We start from the raw sequence: 18,095 nt of genomic DNA, 5'->3' as shown, positions 1-18,095 counted from the left end.
GAGACACCAGCAGGTTAATGTACGTGAATGTAATGTAAGTGACAGTGACAGCAGGGCCTACGGAATGAGATATAGTCATTGGTTTGAGATCAGATTAGATTATAGGGCTTTAGCGTTGCTTTGGAAGAATGTGGGAGTACTGGACAATGTGGTGGTCCTGGGAGTTGAGCTTGAGACGTTTGGCTGTTGCATTTGGCCTGCAGCACAACATGAAGCTGATGTGACTTAGCCAAGTTTCCCATGAACATGCTGTGATGGAGATTTACCAGCAATGGTTGTTTAGCTTGGAATTGTAGCTCAGCAGTGATGCATCAGGGAGGGTATGCCCAAGGTCTACTGTGTTCATAAGGCACAGTAGGGTGCGTCAGAATAAGTGTGAGGAGAGGAGAGTCGGACTGGAAGGCAGGAGTGGTAAATTTATGATATTTTAGAAACTTTATTTTTTTTTTCTGAATTTTAAAAATGTTTATACTATAATACCAACTTTATTTTTTGGGCGTGTAAAAGAGGTTGTTGAGGCTCTATCATAAAATACTTGTGCAGTTAGCTTTTTAAAAATGCAAACTGGAGTAAATTTTATTTTTGGTGGAGCGCAATTGTGAAAATTAAAATGATGCAAGAAAGTTTTATGTTGTGTAATTGGTTTTCACTAATTAGGAAAGGATCTAATATTGGCACTTAAACAGTGACGAAGTGGAGAATTTGTGACCATTACGAAGACAATAGATACAAGATATTGTGTAAGGATGTTGCAAGCTCAATAATGGTCAGCGTCATTTTTGACTAACGCAATAAATCAATTTTAAGCGAAGCACTTATCAGATAAGTTCCACATTTTGCAAACAAAATTACCTTTAAGGTTCACAATATTTAGATCTGTGTGTATATGAGAAAGCTCTGTAGCTTTTTGAAATGAAATGCTTCATAAATCTGCCAGCTAACAATATTTATATAGTGGAAGACTGCCATCTAGTGTCTGATTGAGAAACATTTGATTTATTCTATTAAAATAGTGCTTGGGGTGGCCAAACCTTGGGACTGTTAAAAAGTAGTTGGATTTGTATGCAATGTAGCATATTGCAGAAGTATTAATTTCTTGATTTCTGTTGTATTTTCTTTGTTATTTACAGGATCTTATTGTTGATCAAACCATAGAGAAAGTATCCTTCTGTGCCCCTGACCGAAACTTTGACAAGGCCTTCTCATACATTTGTCGAGATGGTACAACCAGGCGTTGGATCTGTCACTGCTTCTTGGCTATAAGAGATTCGGTAAGACAACGCTTAATGTTGCTGGGGCCAAAATTCTACTTCAGTGGAAGTGTGTGGGTGGGTTGCAAAACTGAAGCCAGACTGTATTTGAGATTCATAAAACTGGTGGGGAGAGAGGTACTTTAACTGTTGTTGTGAGAGTGTCAAGTGACAAGGATTTGACAGCCCTGTTCCAAAATTGCCCAACTTGAAACTAGAAAACTTATTTTAAGACTGAAGTAGTTCGGTACCCTATCACAATTGACACCATTAAATTGTGATAGAATATGAGGTCTTCATACAACCAGTGCTTCACAGTGAAGGAGCAGGGGACACTGGCATTGACACTTAGCAGGGTTGAGATAAAATTGAATGGAGTTGCCATTGGCCATTTTGGAATGATACTTTTCAGCAGGTTACAAAATTGTCATCTTGATTCCTCTATGTAGGCTATATATCTCCAACTGTGTTGTAGAGAATGAATGTTGATCCCTTATCTCAGCCTACCCACTTGAAAGACATGACATACATGACTACTGAAATAACATTTTTGGGCATTAAAGGAGTATTCTATTCCATGTACATGGATCATTTTTATATCTGGCTTTGTTTATTATCAGTTTTCTCATGAAGGTGCAGACTCATTCTTGTGCGCAGTTTTACAACAAACATGCAGGCTTAGAGTCATAGAGTTTTATAGCATGGAAAGAGGCCCTTTGGCCCATCGCGCCCATGCCAACTATGAAGCAGCTAACTATTCTAATCCCATTTTCCAACACTTGGTCCTTAGCTTGTATGCAATGGCATTTCAAGTGCTCATCTAAATACTTCTTAGAAGTTGTGAGGGTTCTCCCTTTCAGGCAGTGAGTTCCAGATTCCAACCACCCTCTGGATGAAAATGTTCCTCACATCTCCTCTAAACCTCCTGTCCATTACCGTAAATCTATGCCCCCTGCTTTTTGACCCCTCCGCGAAGGGGAAAAGTACCTTCCTATGCAGCCTTCGGCATCGGGAGCTTTTCTCTGCCCGATCACACGCCCCGATTTCAGCGTTGGCCAACGTAGAATCCTGCCCATGACCTCCCTTTGACAAAACCATGCTGACTATCCTTGATTAATCCTTGCCTCTCCAAGTGGACATTAATTCTGTCCCTCAAAATTTTTTCCAATAGTTTCCCTATCACTGAAGTTAGATTCACTGGCTTGTAAATTACTGGTTCATCTCTACTTCCCTTCTTGAATAATGGTGCCACATTAAGCTATCCTCCTGTCCTTTGGCACCTCTCCTGTCGCCAGAGAAGATTTGAAAATTTTTGTCAGAAATTCTGCAATGGCAATCCTATGGCAATCTGGGATACATTTCACCTGACCCCGGGTTTTATCCACTTTTCGGCCCATTACAACTGTTGATACCTCCTCCCTCTCGATGTTAAGTCGTTCAAGTAATACCTACATCACCTTTCTCCGTAGCGAACACAGATGCAAAAAAACATACTCATTTAAAACCTCACCTATATCTTCCAGTTCCACACAAATTGCCACGTTGGTCCCTAATGGACCCTACTCTTATCCTGGTTAAGGCCCTTAATAGACTTATAGAACACCATTGGATTTTTCTTTATTTTCTCACCCCACTTTTCGTTCTCCTAATTTCTTTCTAGAATTTCATCCAGTGTGTGAATTTGATCAGTCAGAGTTGGAGAATGTCACAACCAAGACCAGTCATGTTCATTCTGATGTCAAGTGGACTTTTCACCTCTGGTTTCTTCCAGGTGCTCTGGTTTCCTCCCACAGTCAAAAGATGTGTAGGTTAGGTGAAGTGGCCATACTAAAATTGCCCTTTGGTGTCCAACGATGTGTAGGTTACAAGGTTGCAGGGATGGGCCGTGGGAATGGGCCTGGGTGGGGTCCTCTTTCGGAGGGTCGGTGCAGACCTGATGGGCTGAATGGCCGCCTCCTGCGCTGTCGGGATTCTATGCTTCTGAGAGTTTTAGTTTATGGTCTCCCGTGTGCTGAACACAGACCAGGCAAAGGAAATTACAGTCTTGTATTGCTTTGTATTGCAGCATATGCAAAGCTTTGGATGATATCCTGGCATCCTTGCAAAGCATTACTGCTGATATGAATTTTGCACATCTTAAAAATAAAGTATAAAAATGTAAAGTGAATTTTCTGGAACGTTATAATGGTTGTAATGGTTTGTATTTGTGCATAAATGCTTGTACAATTTTCAATATGCTCAATTATCTTTTCTGAATAAAAATAAATTCTAAGATACATGTTAACCTAAAGTACAATAATCTACTGAGATACAAATAATGTTGCAACTCAATAAGTTTTGTAAATTAAATTCAGTGAAATGATGCATGTAAAGTTATTTTTGAAATGTTCCCACCCACTTAAAATTAAAAATGTTAGTCCTACAATTTTGCTTTCCCATTAGCTATGTAAATAAATACAGATTCTGGTTTGGTACCGAAACATAAAATTCACAAAGGTCTCTGGCTGCTCTCTTAGTTTTCTTGCCAATTTCCATCCTTCTCATCTGAATGGTGTTTACTCTTCGGGATATGGTCCTACAGTTCCTAGGGTATTACTGGTCTTTATAGCTGCACTCAGTGTTGCCAGAAAGTTGTGTTAGCCCCATCTATACCGAGGTGACAGTAAAAACAAGTTAGTCTCAGGTTAGATGATGCTGAATATGGTTTGTATGATTGTTGTGTCATGTTGTAAAGGAAATTAATTTTGTTACGTTTGTACATGTTAACAATATTGCATTATTTCTCAGGGTGAGCGGTTAAGCCATGCTGTGGGCTGTGCTTTTGCGGCATGTTTGGAGAGGAAGCAGAAGCGTGAGAAGGAGTGTGGTGTTACTGCCACATTTGATGCCAACCGAACCACATTCACCAGGGAAGGTTCCTTTCGGGTAATCACAGCCACTGAACAAGCAGAGAGAGAAGAAATCATGAAACAAATGCAAGACTCCAAGAACGGTACAGAACACAAATTAAATTGGCCTGTGAGCTGGTCAGATGGGGGGAAAGGGTATGGAGGAGCTTTTAATTAATTGGATATTATAGCATAGCACTAAAATGTACATACTACATTCTAACGTGTGCATATGCATTACAATTGCAGTACACCACAGTAAATTTAGAATCACATTATCATACAACACAGAAGGAGGACATTGTTCCTGTGCTGGCTCATTGAATGGGTCACTCAGTGTATCCCACATACCCTCTCATTCCCCATTGCCCTGTGAATAGGATGGGAAAAGAGGGATACGGACCCCGAAAGTTTAGACGGTTTTCGGTTAGACAGGCAGCATGTTTGGTACAGGCTTCGAGGGCCGAAGGGCCTGTTCCTGTGCTGTATTTTTCTTTGTTCTTTGTTTAAAAAGAAAATCCCCTTCAAGTATTTATCCAATTCTCTTCTGATACTTGTTTTTGAATCTGCTCCTACTTACTACGCTAGAAACAAAGGAGGTCCAAAAAGACTTGGGGATCCATGTACATTGTTAAAATATCCAGATTAGATAAATAAAATAATCAAAAAAGCTAATGCAGTAATGACCTTCATATATAGAGGAATAGAGTATGCTACTACTATACAAAGCCCTAGTTAGCACACGTGAAGTTCTGTTTAGTTCTGTCCGTAGGAAGGAAATTAAAAAACAATGAAAATCTGTCGTGATTTTTTAAAACCCCTGTCTCCCTTTAACTTTCTCTGTTGTAGGAACATCCACAGTTTCTCTTGTCTATCTGAGTAACAGAAGTCATGTGTCTCTGGTACCATTCTTGTAAATTTCTTACTTCCTCTCCAAAGTTTGTTGTCCAGAATTGGAAACAGTGCTCCAGCTGGGGTCTAGTCTTTGCTTCATAAAGGCTGAGCAGAATGTCCTTGTATTTGGACTCTATCCCTCTATGATAAAGCTCAGGGTCTTTGATATCTTTTTAACAGCCTTCCCATCTTACATGCCAGCTTCACGAACTTGTGTACATGCATGCCTAAGTCTTTCTGTTCCTGAAACACTTTTAAAATTGTTAAATCGTGGCATTTGACCTTCCTGCTGTCGCAAGGTCAGAAGTAGGAATGTTCAAAGCAGTCAATATCCATATGCAGCAAGATCTGGACAACATTCGGGCTCGAGCTGAGAAATGGCAAGAAACAACTGCCAGGCAAGGACCATTGTTATGGGCCAGGTTTTAGAGAACCCAAAAGTGTATCATGGAGTTCACCTGACCCACAACTTTTAATAGATTATGGTATGGGGAGCACACGGCTCACTCTACAGGGTGGTACAGCAGAAATGGAAAAGTAATTTTTAAAAAAACAATGTTTATTCTATGAACTCAAGTTAACCTTTGTAAAACATACAGTGAACACCTTAGCAACCATTAATTCAAATACAACCCCCAAAGAATATGACACTAAGTAATAATTTAAACTTTCATTTTAACATCCATAAGACTTAAAACACCTTTTACCAGAAGCACATCAGGTTCAAGTCACTACTGTTATTAGTTTAAAATAACCAAGATCGATTTACAGTCTTTAGATTACAGAGAGAGACTCTCATTCACCTTCTGGCTGAGACTGCAGCTATCCAGCTCTGAAAACGAAACTAAAACACACCCTGCAGCAAACAGCCTAAAACAAAAGTAAAAAGCTGACAGACATCCCAGCTCCACCCACTCTCTGACATCACTGCAGTAGTAAACACCCATTTCTTAAAGGTACTCTCACTACAGATATTTATACACACCCATTTTATAAACACCAATTTCTTAAAGGTACTCTCACATGACAACATCTCCAGTGAGAGAGAATCTGACCATCTCCCCATGACATTAACATCACTGAATTCCCCCCACTATCAACACCCTTGGGGTTACCATTGACCAGAAACTGAACTAGACTAGCTATATAAATACTGTGGCTACAAGAGCAGGTCAGAGGCTGAAAATTCTACAGTGAGTAATCGCCGCCTGACTCCCAAGAACCTGTCCACTGTTTAGAAGGCATATATCAGGAATGTTATGGAATACTCTCCATTTGTCTGGATGAGTGAAGCTCCAACAACAATCCATAAACAAGATACTATCTTGGACAACACAGCTCACTTGATTGGCACCCCATTCACCATCTTAAACATTAATTCTCTCCGCCACCGATGCACATTAGCAGCTTGGCACTGCAGTGTCGTTCCTAACTGTTCCTGGGTCAAACTCCTGGAGCTTCCTTAATCCTAAGAGTACAGTGGATGTACCTACACCTTGAAGATACACTGTTTCAAGAAGACAACCTACCACCACTTCTCAAGGATAATTAGGGATGGGCAATAAATGCTGGCCTAGCCAGCAGCAGTCGCAATCCATGAAAGAAGAAATAGGTCAACCTGGTGTATAAGGCAACCCCATTTTTCAGGCCCCAATAATCTTGTTTGCATTATATATGTCAACCCTTTTTTGGCAATGGCATGCTATATGTAGTCAGCCCCACAAATTAATGCTTTATTTACCAGTACCTTATCACCAAGCGCAAGGGATCAAGCAGGCAATGTTGTGAAGGTGTTCAGGAGTTTAAGACATGTCCACTCTTTGCATCAGATGCTGAGGACATTTCAAAATGGCAACCACTGACACCCACACTGGTGGTTCGCTTTTATACTTAGCATATAAATCGATTCTTATTTTTTGAGGAGTTTTTTGAGCCTTCAAAGGATGTCTTGTATGCCGGCATTTATGGAAAATTGCTTTTCATCTTAATCTTTATAATCTTTATTATTGTCAAAAAAAGGCTTACATTAATGAAGTTACTGTGAAAATCCCCCAGTCGCCACATTCCAGCGCCTGTTCATGTACACTGAGGGAGAATTCAGAATGTCCAATTCACCTAACAGCACATCTTCAGGACTTGTGGGGGGAAACCGGGGCACCCGGAGGAAATCCACGCGGGCACTGGGAGAAAGTGCAGACCCACACAATGAGCCAAGCTGGTAATTGAACCTGGGACCCTGGCGCTGTGAAGCAACAACGCTAACCACTGTGCTACCATGCCGCCCTTCATCATTCATCAGGGAAGAGTAAAACTGCAAGAATTATAATGGTTAATGCGAACCGAAGCAGCAGGTCAGCATGTGAGGAGAAGATAGAGGTTAATGAGATGAACAGGCAGGACCAATCTAATGGCTACCGAGGGGAAAGGAAACATTAAAAAATCAAAATGTAAGGTGACTGTGAGAGTGAAAGTTGGGGATGAGGCTGAGATTAATAAAAGCGGTGAGAATGTGTGAAATGCATAGTGCACAAGAAAATCCTGCAATGGAAAGACAAATCAGTGGGGCACATTTTTAAAACCTTGCACCTAAATGCACGCAGTGTTCAGAATCAGACAATGAGCTGACAGAACAAATGGAGACAAATGGGTAGGATTTGGTGGGGATTACTGAAACATGGTTGTAGGAGGGCCGGGACTGGGAGCTGAATTTCCACGGGTACTCAGTATCCCGAACGGATAGACAGGATGGAACAGGGGGTGGAGTTGCTTTATTGGATAAGATGACCATTTCCAAAATGGGGCACAGTATAAACCAAGAAATAATGAGGGCTTGTGAGAGGGCACAGTGGTAATCATGGGTGATTATAACATGCATATTGACTTGATTAATCAAATTGGCAACGGTAGCCTCGATGGAGATTTCATAATAATCTTCATTATTGTCACAAATAGGCTTGCATTAACACTGCAATGAAGTTACTATAAAAATCCCCATATCACTGCTCTCCGGCGCTTGGGTACACAGAGGGAGAATTCAGAATATCCAATTCGCCTAACAAGCACGCCTTTCGGGATTTGTGGGAGGAAACCGGAGCACCTGGAGAAAAATCCACACAGACACGGGGAGAACATGCAGACTCCGCACAGACAATGACTCGAGCGGGAATTGAACCTGGGACCCTGGCGCTTTAGAACATAAGAACTAGGAGCAGGAGTAGGCCATCTGGCCCCTCAAGCCTGCTCCGCCATTCAATGAGATCATGGCTGATCTTTTGTGGACTCAGCTCCACTTTCCGGCCCGAACACCATAACCCTTAATCCCTTTATTCTTCAAAAAACTATCTATCTTTACCTTAAAAACATTTGATGAAGGAGCCTCAACCGCTTCACTGGGCAAGGAATTCCATAGATTCACAGCCCTTTGGGTGAAGTTCCTTCTAAACTCAGTCCTAAATCTACTTCCCCTTATTTTGAGGCGATGTCCCCTAGTTCTGCTTTCACCCGCCAGTGGAAACAACCTGCCCACATCTATCCTATCTATTCCCTTCATAATTTTAAATGTTTCTATAAGATCCCCCCTCATCCTTCTAAATTCCAACGAGTACAGTCCCAGTCTACTCAACCGCTCCTCATAATCCAACCCCTTCAGATCTGGGATTAACCTAGTGAATCTCCTCTGCACACCCTCCAGTGCCAGTACGTCCTTTCTCAAGTAAGGAGACCAAAACTGAACACAATACTCCAGGTGTGGCCTCACTAACACCTTATACAATTGCAACATAACCTCCCTAGTCTTAAACTCCATCCCTCTAGCAATGAAGGACAAAATTCTATTTGCCTTCTTAATCACCTGTTGCACCTGTAAACCAACTTTCTGTGACTCATGCACTAGCACACCCAGGTCTCTCTGCACAGCGGCATGCTTTAATATTTTATCGTTTAAATAATAATCCCGTTTGCCGTTATTCCTACCAAAATGGATAACCTCATATTTGTCAACATTGTATTCCATCTGCCAGACCCTAGCCCATTCATTTAACCTATCCAAATCCCTCTGCAGACTTCCAGTATGGTTTTGGGTAATGTACCAGGCCAGGTGTTCGATCTGGAGGTCGGTGAGCACTTTGGAAACAGTGACCACAATTCGGTGACCTTTACGTTAGTGATGGAAAGGGATAAGTATACCCCGCAGGGCAAGAGTTATAGCTGGGGGAAGGGCAATTATGATGCCATTAGACATGACTTAGGATGTGTTGGTTGGAGAAGTAGGCTGCAAGGGTTGGGCACACTGGATATGTGGAGCTTGTTCAAGGAACAGCTATTGCATGTTCTTGATAAGTACGTACCAGTCAGGCAGGGAGGAAGGGGTCGAGAGAGGGAACCGTGGTTTACCAAAGAAGTGGAATCTCTTGTTAAGAGGAAGAAGGAGGCCTATGTGAAGATGAGGCATGAAGTTTCAGTTGGGGCGTTTGATAGTTACAAGGAAGCGAGGAAGGATCTAAAGAGAGAGCTGAGACGAGCAAGGAGGGGACATGAGAAGTCTTTGGCAGGTAGGATCAAGGAAAACCCAAAAGCTTTCTATAGGTATGTCAGGAATAAAAGAATGACTAGGGTAAGAGTAGGGCCAGTCAAGGACAGTGGTGGGAAGTTGTGTGTGGAGGCTGAGGAGATAAGCGAGATACTAAATGAATATTTTTCGTCAGTATTCACTCAAGAAAAAGATAATATTGTGGAGGAGAATGCTGAGACCCAGGCTATTAGAATAGATGGCATTGAGGTGCGTAGGGAAGAAGTGTTGGCAATTCTGGACAAGGTGAAAATAGATAAGTCCCCGGGGCCGGATGGGATTTATCCTAGGATTCTCTGGGAAGCCAGGGAAGAGATTGCTGAGCCTTTGGCTTTGATTTTTAGGTCATCATTGGCTACAGGAATAGTGCCAGAGGACTGGAGGATAGCAAATGTGGTCCCTTTGTTCAAGAAGGGGAGTAGAGATAACCCCGGTAACTATAGGCCGGTGAGCCTAACGTCTGTGGTGGGTAAGGTCTTGGAGAGGATTATAAACGATACGATTTATAATCATCTAGATAGGAATAATATGATTAGGGATAGTCAGCATGGTTTTGTGAAGGGTAGGTCATGCCTCACAAACCTTATCGAGTTCTTTGAGAAGGTGACTGAACAGGTAGACGAGGGTAGAGCAGTTGATGTGGTGTATATGGATTTCAGTAAAGCGTTTGATAAGGTTCCCCACGGTCGGCTATTGCAGAAAATACGGAGGCTGGGGATTGAGGGTGATTTAGAGATGTGGATCAGAAATTGGCTAGTTGAAAGAAGACAGAGAGTGGTAGTTGATGGGAAATGTTCAGAATGGAGTTCAGTTACGAGTGGCGTACCACAAGGATCTGTTCGGTGGAGTTGTAGACAGTGCGGAAGGATGTTGCAAGTTACAGAGGGACATAGATAAGCTGCAGAGCTGGGCTGAGAGGTGGCAAATGGAGTTTAATGTGGAGAAGTGTGAGGTGATTCACTTTGGAAAGAATAACAGGAATGCGGAATATTTGGCTAATGGTAAAATTCTTGGTAGATGAGCAGAGGGATCTCGGTGTCCATGTACATAGATCCCTGAAAGTTGCCACCCAGGTTGATAGGGTTGTGAAGAAGGCCTATGGTGTGTTGGCCTTTATTGGTAGAGGGATTGAGTTCCGGAGCCATGAGGTCATGTTGCAGTTGTACAAAACTCTAGTACGGCCGCATTTGGAGTATTGCGTACAGTTCTGGTCGCCTCATTATAGGAAGGACGTGGAAGCCTTGGAACGGGTGCAGAGGAGATTTACCAGGATGTTGCCTGGTATGGAGGGAAAATCTTATGAGGAAAGGCTGATGGACTTGAGGTTGTTTTCGTTAGAGAGAAGAAGGTTAAGAGGTGACTTAATAGAGGCATACAAAATGATTAGAGGGTTAGATAGGGTGGACAGCGAGAGCCTTCTCCCGCGGATGGAGGTGGCTAGCACGAGGGGACATAGCCTTAAATTGAGGGGTAATAGATATAGGACAGAGGTCAGAGGTGGTTTTTTTTACGCAAAGAGTGGTGAGGCCGTGGAATGCCCTACCTGCAACAGTAGTGAACTCGCCAACATTGAGGGCATTTAAAAATTTATTGGATAAGCATATGGATGATAAGGGCATAGTGTAGGTTAGATGGCCTTTAGTTTTTTTTCCATGTCGGTGCAACATCGAGGGCCGAAGGGCCTGTACTGCGCTGTATCGTTCTATGTTCTATCCTCTACACTTTTCGCTCCACCACTCATCTTGGGGTCATCTGCAAACTTGGACACATTGCCCTTGGTCCCCAACTCCAAATCATCTATGTAAATTGTGAACAATTGTGGGCCCAACATGGATCCCTGAGGGACACCACTAGCTACTGATTGCCAATTAGAGAAACACCCATTAATCCCCACTCTTTTCTTTCTATTAATTAACCAATCCTCTATCCATGCTATTACTTTACCCTTAATGCCATGCATCTTTATCTCATGCAGCAACCTTTTTGTGTGGCACCTTGTCAAAGACTTTCTTGAAATCCAGATATACCACATAGCATTGGTAGCATTGTGGATTGCCCAATCGTTTCACAGCTCCAGGGTCCCAGGTTCGATTCCGACTTGGGTCACTGTCTGTGCGAAGTCTGCACATCCTCCCCGTGTGTGCGTAGGTTTCCTCCGGGTGCTCCGGTTTCCTCCCACAGTCTGTGAAAGTTAGTAAGGGTTAATGTGGACATGCCAAATTTCCTTAGTTTCCTGAGGAAGTATAGGCACTGTTGTGCTTTCTTGGTGGAAGCATCGACGTGGGTGGACCAGGATAGATTTTTGGAGATGTGCACCCCTAGGAATTTGAAACTGCTAACCATCTCCACCTCGGCTCCTTTGATGCTGACAGGGGTGTGTATAGTACCTGTACACTGAATGCAGCCCTCGCCGCTGTGAACCCGCGGAAGATCCCGCTAATGTGAATGACCAGAATGCTCCGGCCAATGTCTTTTGGCCTTGTTTGCCTGGCACCAACCGAATAAATGTCTTCCATACCTTCTTAAGACCCATCTTAAAGTGTGGTGCCCAGAATTGGACACATTACTCCAGCTGGGAACCCAGCTGATTCATCAGGCATAACTTCCTGCTTTTGTGCACTTATGCTCTGTTTGTAAAGTCAAGGTTTCAATGTGCTTTTTTTGACCATCTTCTTGTCTTATGCTGTCACATTCGAAGATTAGCTCAACTCTACTCAAATTGAATTGTGTTTATACATAAGCTCAGCAAGAATGCAATGTCTTAAATGCCGACTTTAATCAGATCAGAAAATACTCGGCAATCTCAGCAGGTCTGACAGTTGCTGTGGAGAGAAAAGGGAGCTAACGTTTCAAGTCTGGGTGACTCTTCGTCAGAGCTGGAGAGAACTGGAAATGGGGTCAGATTTATACTGTAGTGGGGGGCATGGAACGGTGGGGCTGGATAGAGGGGGCCAGCGAAAGTTGGAGATTGACAAAGATCAGAATCATAGAATTTACAATTCGGCCCATTGAGTCTGCACCGGCCCTTGGAGAGAGCACCTGACACTCCTCCATCCTATCCCCGTAACTCATTGGACACTAAGGGCCAATTTAGCATGGCCAGTCCACCTAGCCTTCACACCTTCGACTGTGGGAGGAAACCAGAGTACCCAGAGGAAATGCATGCAGACATGGGGAGAAAGTGCAAATTCTACGCAACCATTCACCGAGGCCGGAATTGAACTGGTTCCCCGGAGTTGTGAGGCTAACCGCTGTGCCACCATTCCGCCGTCGAGGACAGAAGACAAAAGGAATGTAAATGAGGGTGATTGAGGCAAGGAAGGGTGCTGATAATGGCACATAAAGTCATTAGAATGTGTGAATGGCAGAACAAAGGTGAGCAATGTTCCAGTGAAGCCCAGCACAAACTGGAGGAATAGCACCTCATCTTCCGATTAGGCCCTCTTCTGGACTAAACGTTGAACTTAACAACTTCAGATGTGAACTCTGTTCCCCTCCTTCACCCCATTTTTATTTTTATTTCTTCCAATTTATTTTAATTTCTTCCATTCGTACATAGTAGACAAAGAGAATAATCAACAGAGTGCATTGACAAATGGTACATCAACAAACAGTGATTAGGCGCTTGTTGGACCGCATTCCGGACCTGGAGGCAGGGGGCCTGATCATGGGGGGAGACTTTAACACAGTTCTGGATCCCCCACTGGACCGGTCCAGTTCAAGGACGGGTAGGAGACCGGCGGCGGCCAGAGTGCTGAGGGGGTTTATGGACCAGTTGGGAGGGGTGGATCCCTGGAGGTTTGGGAGACCGAGAGCGCGGGAGTATTCCTTTTTCTCTCATGTCCATAGGGTCTATTCCCGAATAGATTTTTTTCATCCTGAGCAGGGGATTGATCCCGAAGGTGCAGGATGCAGAGTATTCGGCCATAGCGATCTCAGACCATGCTCCGCACTGGGTTGATCTGGAGATGGGGGAGGCGCGGGACCAGCGCCCGCTCTGGCGCCTGGATGTGGGGCTGCTGGCTGATGAGGAGGTGTGTAGGAGGGTCCGGGGAAGTATTGAGGGGTATCTTGATACCAATGATATGGGGGAGGTCTGGGGATGGTCTGGGAGGCTCTGAAAGCAGTGATCCGGGGGGAGCTGATCTCCATCCGGGCCCATAGGGAAAGGAGGGATAGGAAGGAGAGGGAGAGACTGGTGGGGGAGCTCCTGGATGTGGACAGGAGATACGCGGAGGCACCGGAGGAGGGGTTGCTGGGGGAACGGCGCAGTTTGCAGGCCAAATTTGACTTGTTGACCACCAGAAAGGCGGAGACACAGTGGAGGAGGTCGCAGGGCACGGTATATGAGTATGGGGAGAAGGCGAGCAGGATGTTGGCGCATCAGCTCCGCAGGCGAGATGCGGCTAGGGAAATTGGTGGAGTGACGGATAGGGGTGGGAATGTAGTGCAGAAGGGGACAGAAGTAAATGGGGTCTTTAGGGACTTCTACGAGGAACTGTACCGGTCAGAACCTCCGATGGGGAGAGGGGGGATGGAGAGCTTCATGAACAGCCAACGGTTCCCAAGGGTTCAAGAGGAGCTGGTAGAGGGGCTGGGGGCGCCGATAGAGTTGGAGGAGCTAGTCAGGGGGATTGGACAAATGCAGTCAGGTAAGGCGCCGGGGCCGGACGGGTTCCCGGTGGAATTTTATAAAAAGTATGCGGATCTGGTGGGCCCCCTGTTGGTGCGAGCTTTCAATGAGGCATGGGAGGGGGGGGCTTTGCCCCCGACGATGTCGCGGGCACTGATCTCTCTGATCCTAAAGCGGGATAAGGACCCCTTGCAGTGTGGATCATACAGGCCTATCTCGCTCCTCAATGTTGACGCTAAGTTGCTGGCGAAGATCCTGGCCACCAGGATAGAGGACTGTGTGCCAGGGGTGATACACGAGGATCAGACAGGATTTGTCAAGGGACGGCAGCTCAACACGAATGTGCGGAGACTGCTAAATGTTATTATGATGCCGGCAGTGGAGGGGGAGGCGGAGATAGTGGTGGCGCTGGATGCGGAGAAAGCGTTTGATAGAGTTGAGTGGGGGTACCTGTGGGAGGTGCTGGAGCGGTTCGGATTCGGGGAGGGATTCATCAAATGGGTGAGGCTGCTCTACGCGGCTCCGATGGCGAGTGTAGTTACAAATGGAAGGAGATCGGAGTACTTTAGGCTCTACCGTGGGACCAGGCAGGGGTGCCCCCTGTCCCCCTTGCTCTTTGCACTGGCGATTGAACCTTTGGCTATGGCGTTGAGGGAGTCAGGGAGATGGAGGGGTCTGGTGCGGGGTGGGGAGGAACATCGTGTATCGCTGTATGCGGACGACCTGCTGTTGTATGTGGCGGATCCAGAAGGGGGAATGCCGGGGGTGATGGAGCTGTTAGCGGAATTTGGGGGCTTCTCGGGCTATAAGTTAAATTTAGGCAAGAGTGAGATATTTGTAGTACACCCGGGTGATCAGGAGGAGGGAATTGGGAGACTCCCATTTTAGAGGGCAGTGAAGAGTTTCAGATACCTGGGGGTGCAGGTGGCCAGGAGTTGGGGGACTGTCCATAAGCTTAATTTTACCAGGCTGGTGGAGCAGATGGAAGAGGAATTTAAAAGGTGGGACATGGTGCCGCTATCGTTGGCGGGTAGAGTGCAGTCCGTCAAAATGACGGTTCTCCCGAGGTTCTTGTTCCTTTTTCAGTGTTTGCCCATCTTTATCCCTAGGGCCTTTTTTAGAAGGGTTACGAGCAGCATCATGAGCTTTGTTTGGGCGCATGGGACCCCGAGGGTGAAGAGGGTCTTCTTGGAGCGGGGTAGGGATGGGGGGGGGGCTGGCGTTACCCAATCTCTCGGGGTATTATTGGGCAGCCAATGTGTCGATGGTGCGCAAGTGGGTAATGGAGGGGGAGGGGGCAGCATGGAAACGGATGGAGAGGGCGTCCTGTGGAGATACAAGCCTGGGGGCCCTGGTAACGGCGCCGTGGCCGCTCCCTCCTACGAGGTATACCACGAGTCCGGTGGTGGCGGCTACCCTCAAGATTTGGGGGCAGTGGAGGCGACATAGGGGAGAAGTGGGGGGCTCGATGGAGGCTCCGTTGAGGGGGAACCATAGGTTCGTCCCCGGGAACATTGATGGGGGATTTCAGGGTTGGTACAAAGCGGGCATCAGACAGCTGAGGGACCTGTTTATTGATGGGAGGTTTGCGAGCCTGGGGGAGTTGGAGGAGAAATTTGGGCTCCCCCCGGGGAACATGTTCAGGTATCTGCAGGTAAAGGCATTTGCTAGGCGGCAGGTGGAGGGATTCCCTTCGCTTCCCGCGAGGGGGGTGAGTGACAGGGTGCTTTCGGGGTCTGGGTCGGAGAGGGGAAGATATCTGATATCTACAAGGTTATGCAGGAGGCGGAGGAGGCGTCAGTAGAGGAGCTGAAAGCTAAGTGGGAGGGGGAACTGGGGGAACAGATCGAAGACGGGACATGGGCTGATGCCCTGGAGAGGGTTAATTCTTCCTCCTCGTGTGCGCGGCTTAGCCTCATCCAATTCAAGGTGCTGCACCGGGCCCACATGACTGGGACAAGGATGAGTAGGTTCTTTGGGGGTGAAGACAGGTGTGTCAGGTGCTTGGGGAGTCCAGCGAACCATGCCCATATGTTCTGGGCATGCCCGGCGCTGGAGGAGTTCTGGAAGGGGTGGCGAGGACAGTGTCGACGGTGGTGGGATCCAGGGTCAAGCCAGGATGGGGACTCGCGATTTTTGGGGTTGGGGTGGAGCCGGGAGTGCAGGAGGCGAAATAGGCCGGTGTGCTGGCCTTTGCGTCCCTAGTAGCCCGGCGAAGGATCTTGCTACAATGGAAGGATGCGAGGCCCCCAAGCGTGGAGACCTGGATCAATGACATGGCGGGTTTCATTACGCTAGAGAAGGTCAAATTCGCCCTGAGAGGGTCGGTACAAGGGTTCTTTAGGCGGTGGCAACCTTTTCTCGACTTTCTGGCTCAACGATAGGGTACAGGGACAGTAGCAGCAGCAACCCGGGGAGGGGGGGAAGGGGGAGGGAAAAGGTGGGGGGAAGGGGGAGGGAAAAGGTGGGGGGGAGGGGGGGAAGGGGGAGGGAAAAGGTGGGGGGGGCGGACGATGACTATGTTTGTTTATTTAATTTAAATTTATTTTGAAGTTCTTTTGTTGTTCATTGGGGTTGGGGGGGTGGGGGATGGGATACATGCGTCGATACGGTCTGGGGGTGGTACGGTTATTATGGGTTATTTTGTTGCATTTCATTGTTTGTCGTTATGTTTTATATTTTCTGTAAAAAATTCCCAAAAAAATTATATTTAAAAAAAACAAAAAAAACAAACAGTGATTGGTTACAGTGCGGAACAAGGTTCCAAACAAAGCAAATACATGAGCAAGAACAGTAAGAAGTCTTACAACACCAGGTTAAAGTCCAACAGGTTTGATTCAAACACGAGCTTTCGGAGCGCTGCTCCTGAGGAAGGAGCCGCGCTCCGAAAGCTCGTGTTTGAATCAAACCTGTTGGACTTTAACCTGGTGTTGTAAGACTTCTTACTGTGCTCACCCCAGTCCAACGTTGGCATCTCCACATCATGAGCAAGAACAGCATAGGGCGTCATGAATATGTTCTTACAGGGAACAAATCAGTCCGAGGCGGAGTCATTGAGGAGTCTTGTAGCTGTGGGGAAGAAGCTGTTCCTATGTCTGGATGTGCGTGTCTTCAGACTTCTGTCTGATGGAAGGGTCTGGAAGAAGGCAATGCCTGGGTGGGAGGGGGACTCTGATAATGCTGTCTGCCTTCCTGAGGCAACGGGAGGTGTAAGATTGTCCAGCATTTTCTGTTTTTGTTTCAGATTTCAGCATTTGCAGTAATTTGCTTTTATCGTAATAAGATCAGATATGATTTGGCCAGAGTGGACTGCGAGCAGACACTTTTAGGTGAATCTGTGACAGCATTCAAGAAGGAAATAGGGAGAGTATCGGGCCAACATGTCCCAATCAAGAAAAAGGATGGGACCAACAAATCCAGTGAACCCTGGATATCGAGGGATATACAGCATTGGAGAAGGAGCAAAAGCAGAAGCAGAAGGGCATATAGAATATGCAGGAGGAAACTTAAAAAGGAAATTAGGAGAGCAAAAGGGGACATGAAAGTATACTGGCAGATAAAGTGAAGGAAATGCGAAGTTATTTTACAAGTACATTGTGTAAAAGGATAACTAAGGAATGAGTAGCGCCCATTAAGGACTACAGTGGTAATTTGTGTGTGGAGCCGGAGGACATGTGTCGGTGTTCACTAATGAAAGGCTGGTGTGGGTAAAGAAATAAAGGCGAAGGACTGTGATAAAATTAAAGAAATTAACATAAACAGAGAGGAGGTTCTGAGTGGTCTGGCAGGCTTCAAAGTAGAGACATCTCCAGGGCCAAATAAAATGTATCACAGGCTGCTGAGTGAGGCAAGGGAGGAAATAG

At 45.8% G+C, this 18,095-nt stretch overlaps 1 protein-coding gene across 12 annotated transcripts in view; it reads left to right on the top strand.

Annotated features, from left to right (window-relative positions):
* numb (NUMB endocytic adaptor protein) overlaps positions 1-18,095 on the top strand; it is a 289,476-nt gene that overhangs the window by 230,913 nt on the left and 40,468 nt on the right. For all 12 annotated transcript variants that reach the window (XM_038781913.1, XM_038781896.1, XM_038781860.1 and 9 more), the window contains 2 exons: positions 1,131-1,271; positions 4,038-4,242. In XM_038781913.1, coding sequence (XP_038637841.1) covers positions 1,131-1,271; positions 4,038-4,242 — 346 coding nt within the window. The remainder of the gene's footprint in view (positions 1-1,130; positions 1,272-4,037; positions 4,243-18,095) is intronic.

The sequence above is a fragment of the Scyliorhinus canicula genome, chromosome 2 (genome assembly GCF_902713615.1).
Source record: "Scyliorhinus canicula chromosome 2, sScyCan1.1, whole genome shotgun sequence".
Classification (NCBI taxonomy): Eukaryota; Metazoa; Chordata; class Chondrichthyes; order Carcharhiniformes; family Scyliorhinidae; genus Scyliorhinus; species Scyliorhinus canicula.
This window is presented reverse-complemented; position numbering and strand designations above follow the sequence as displayed.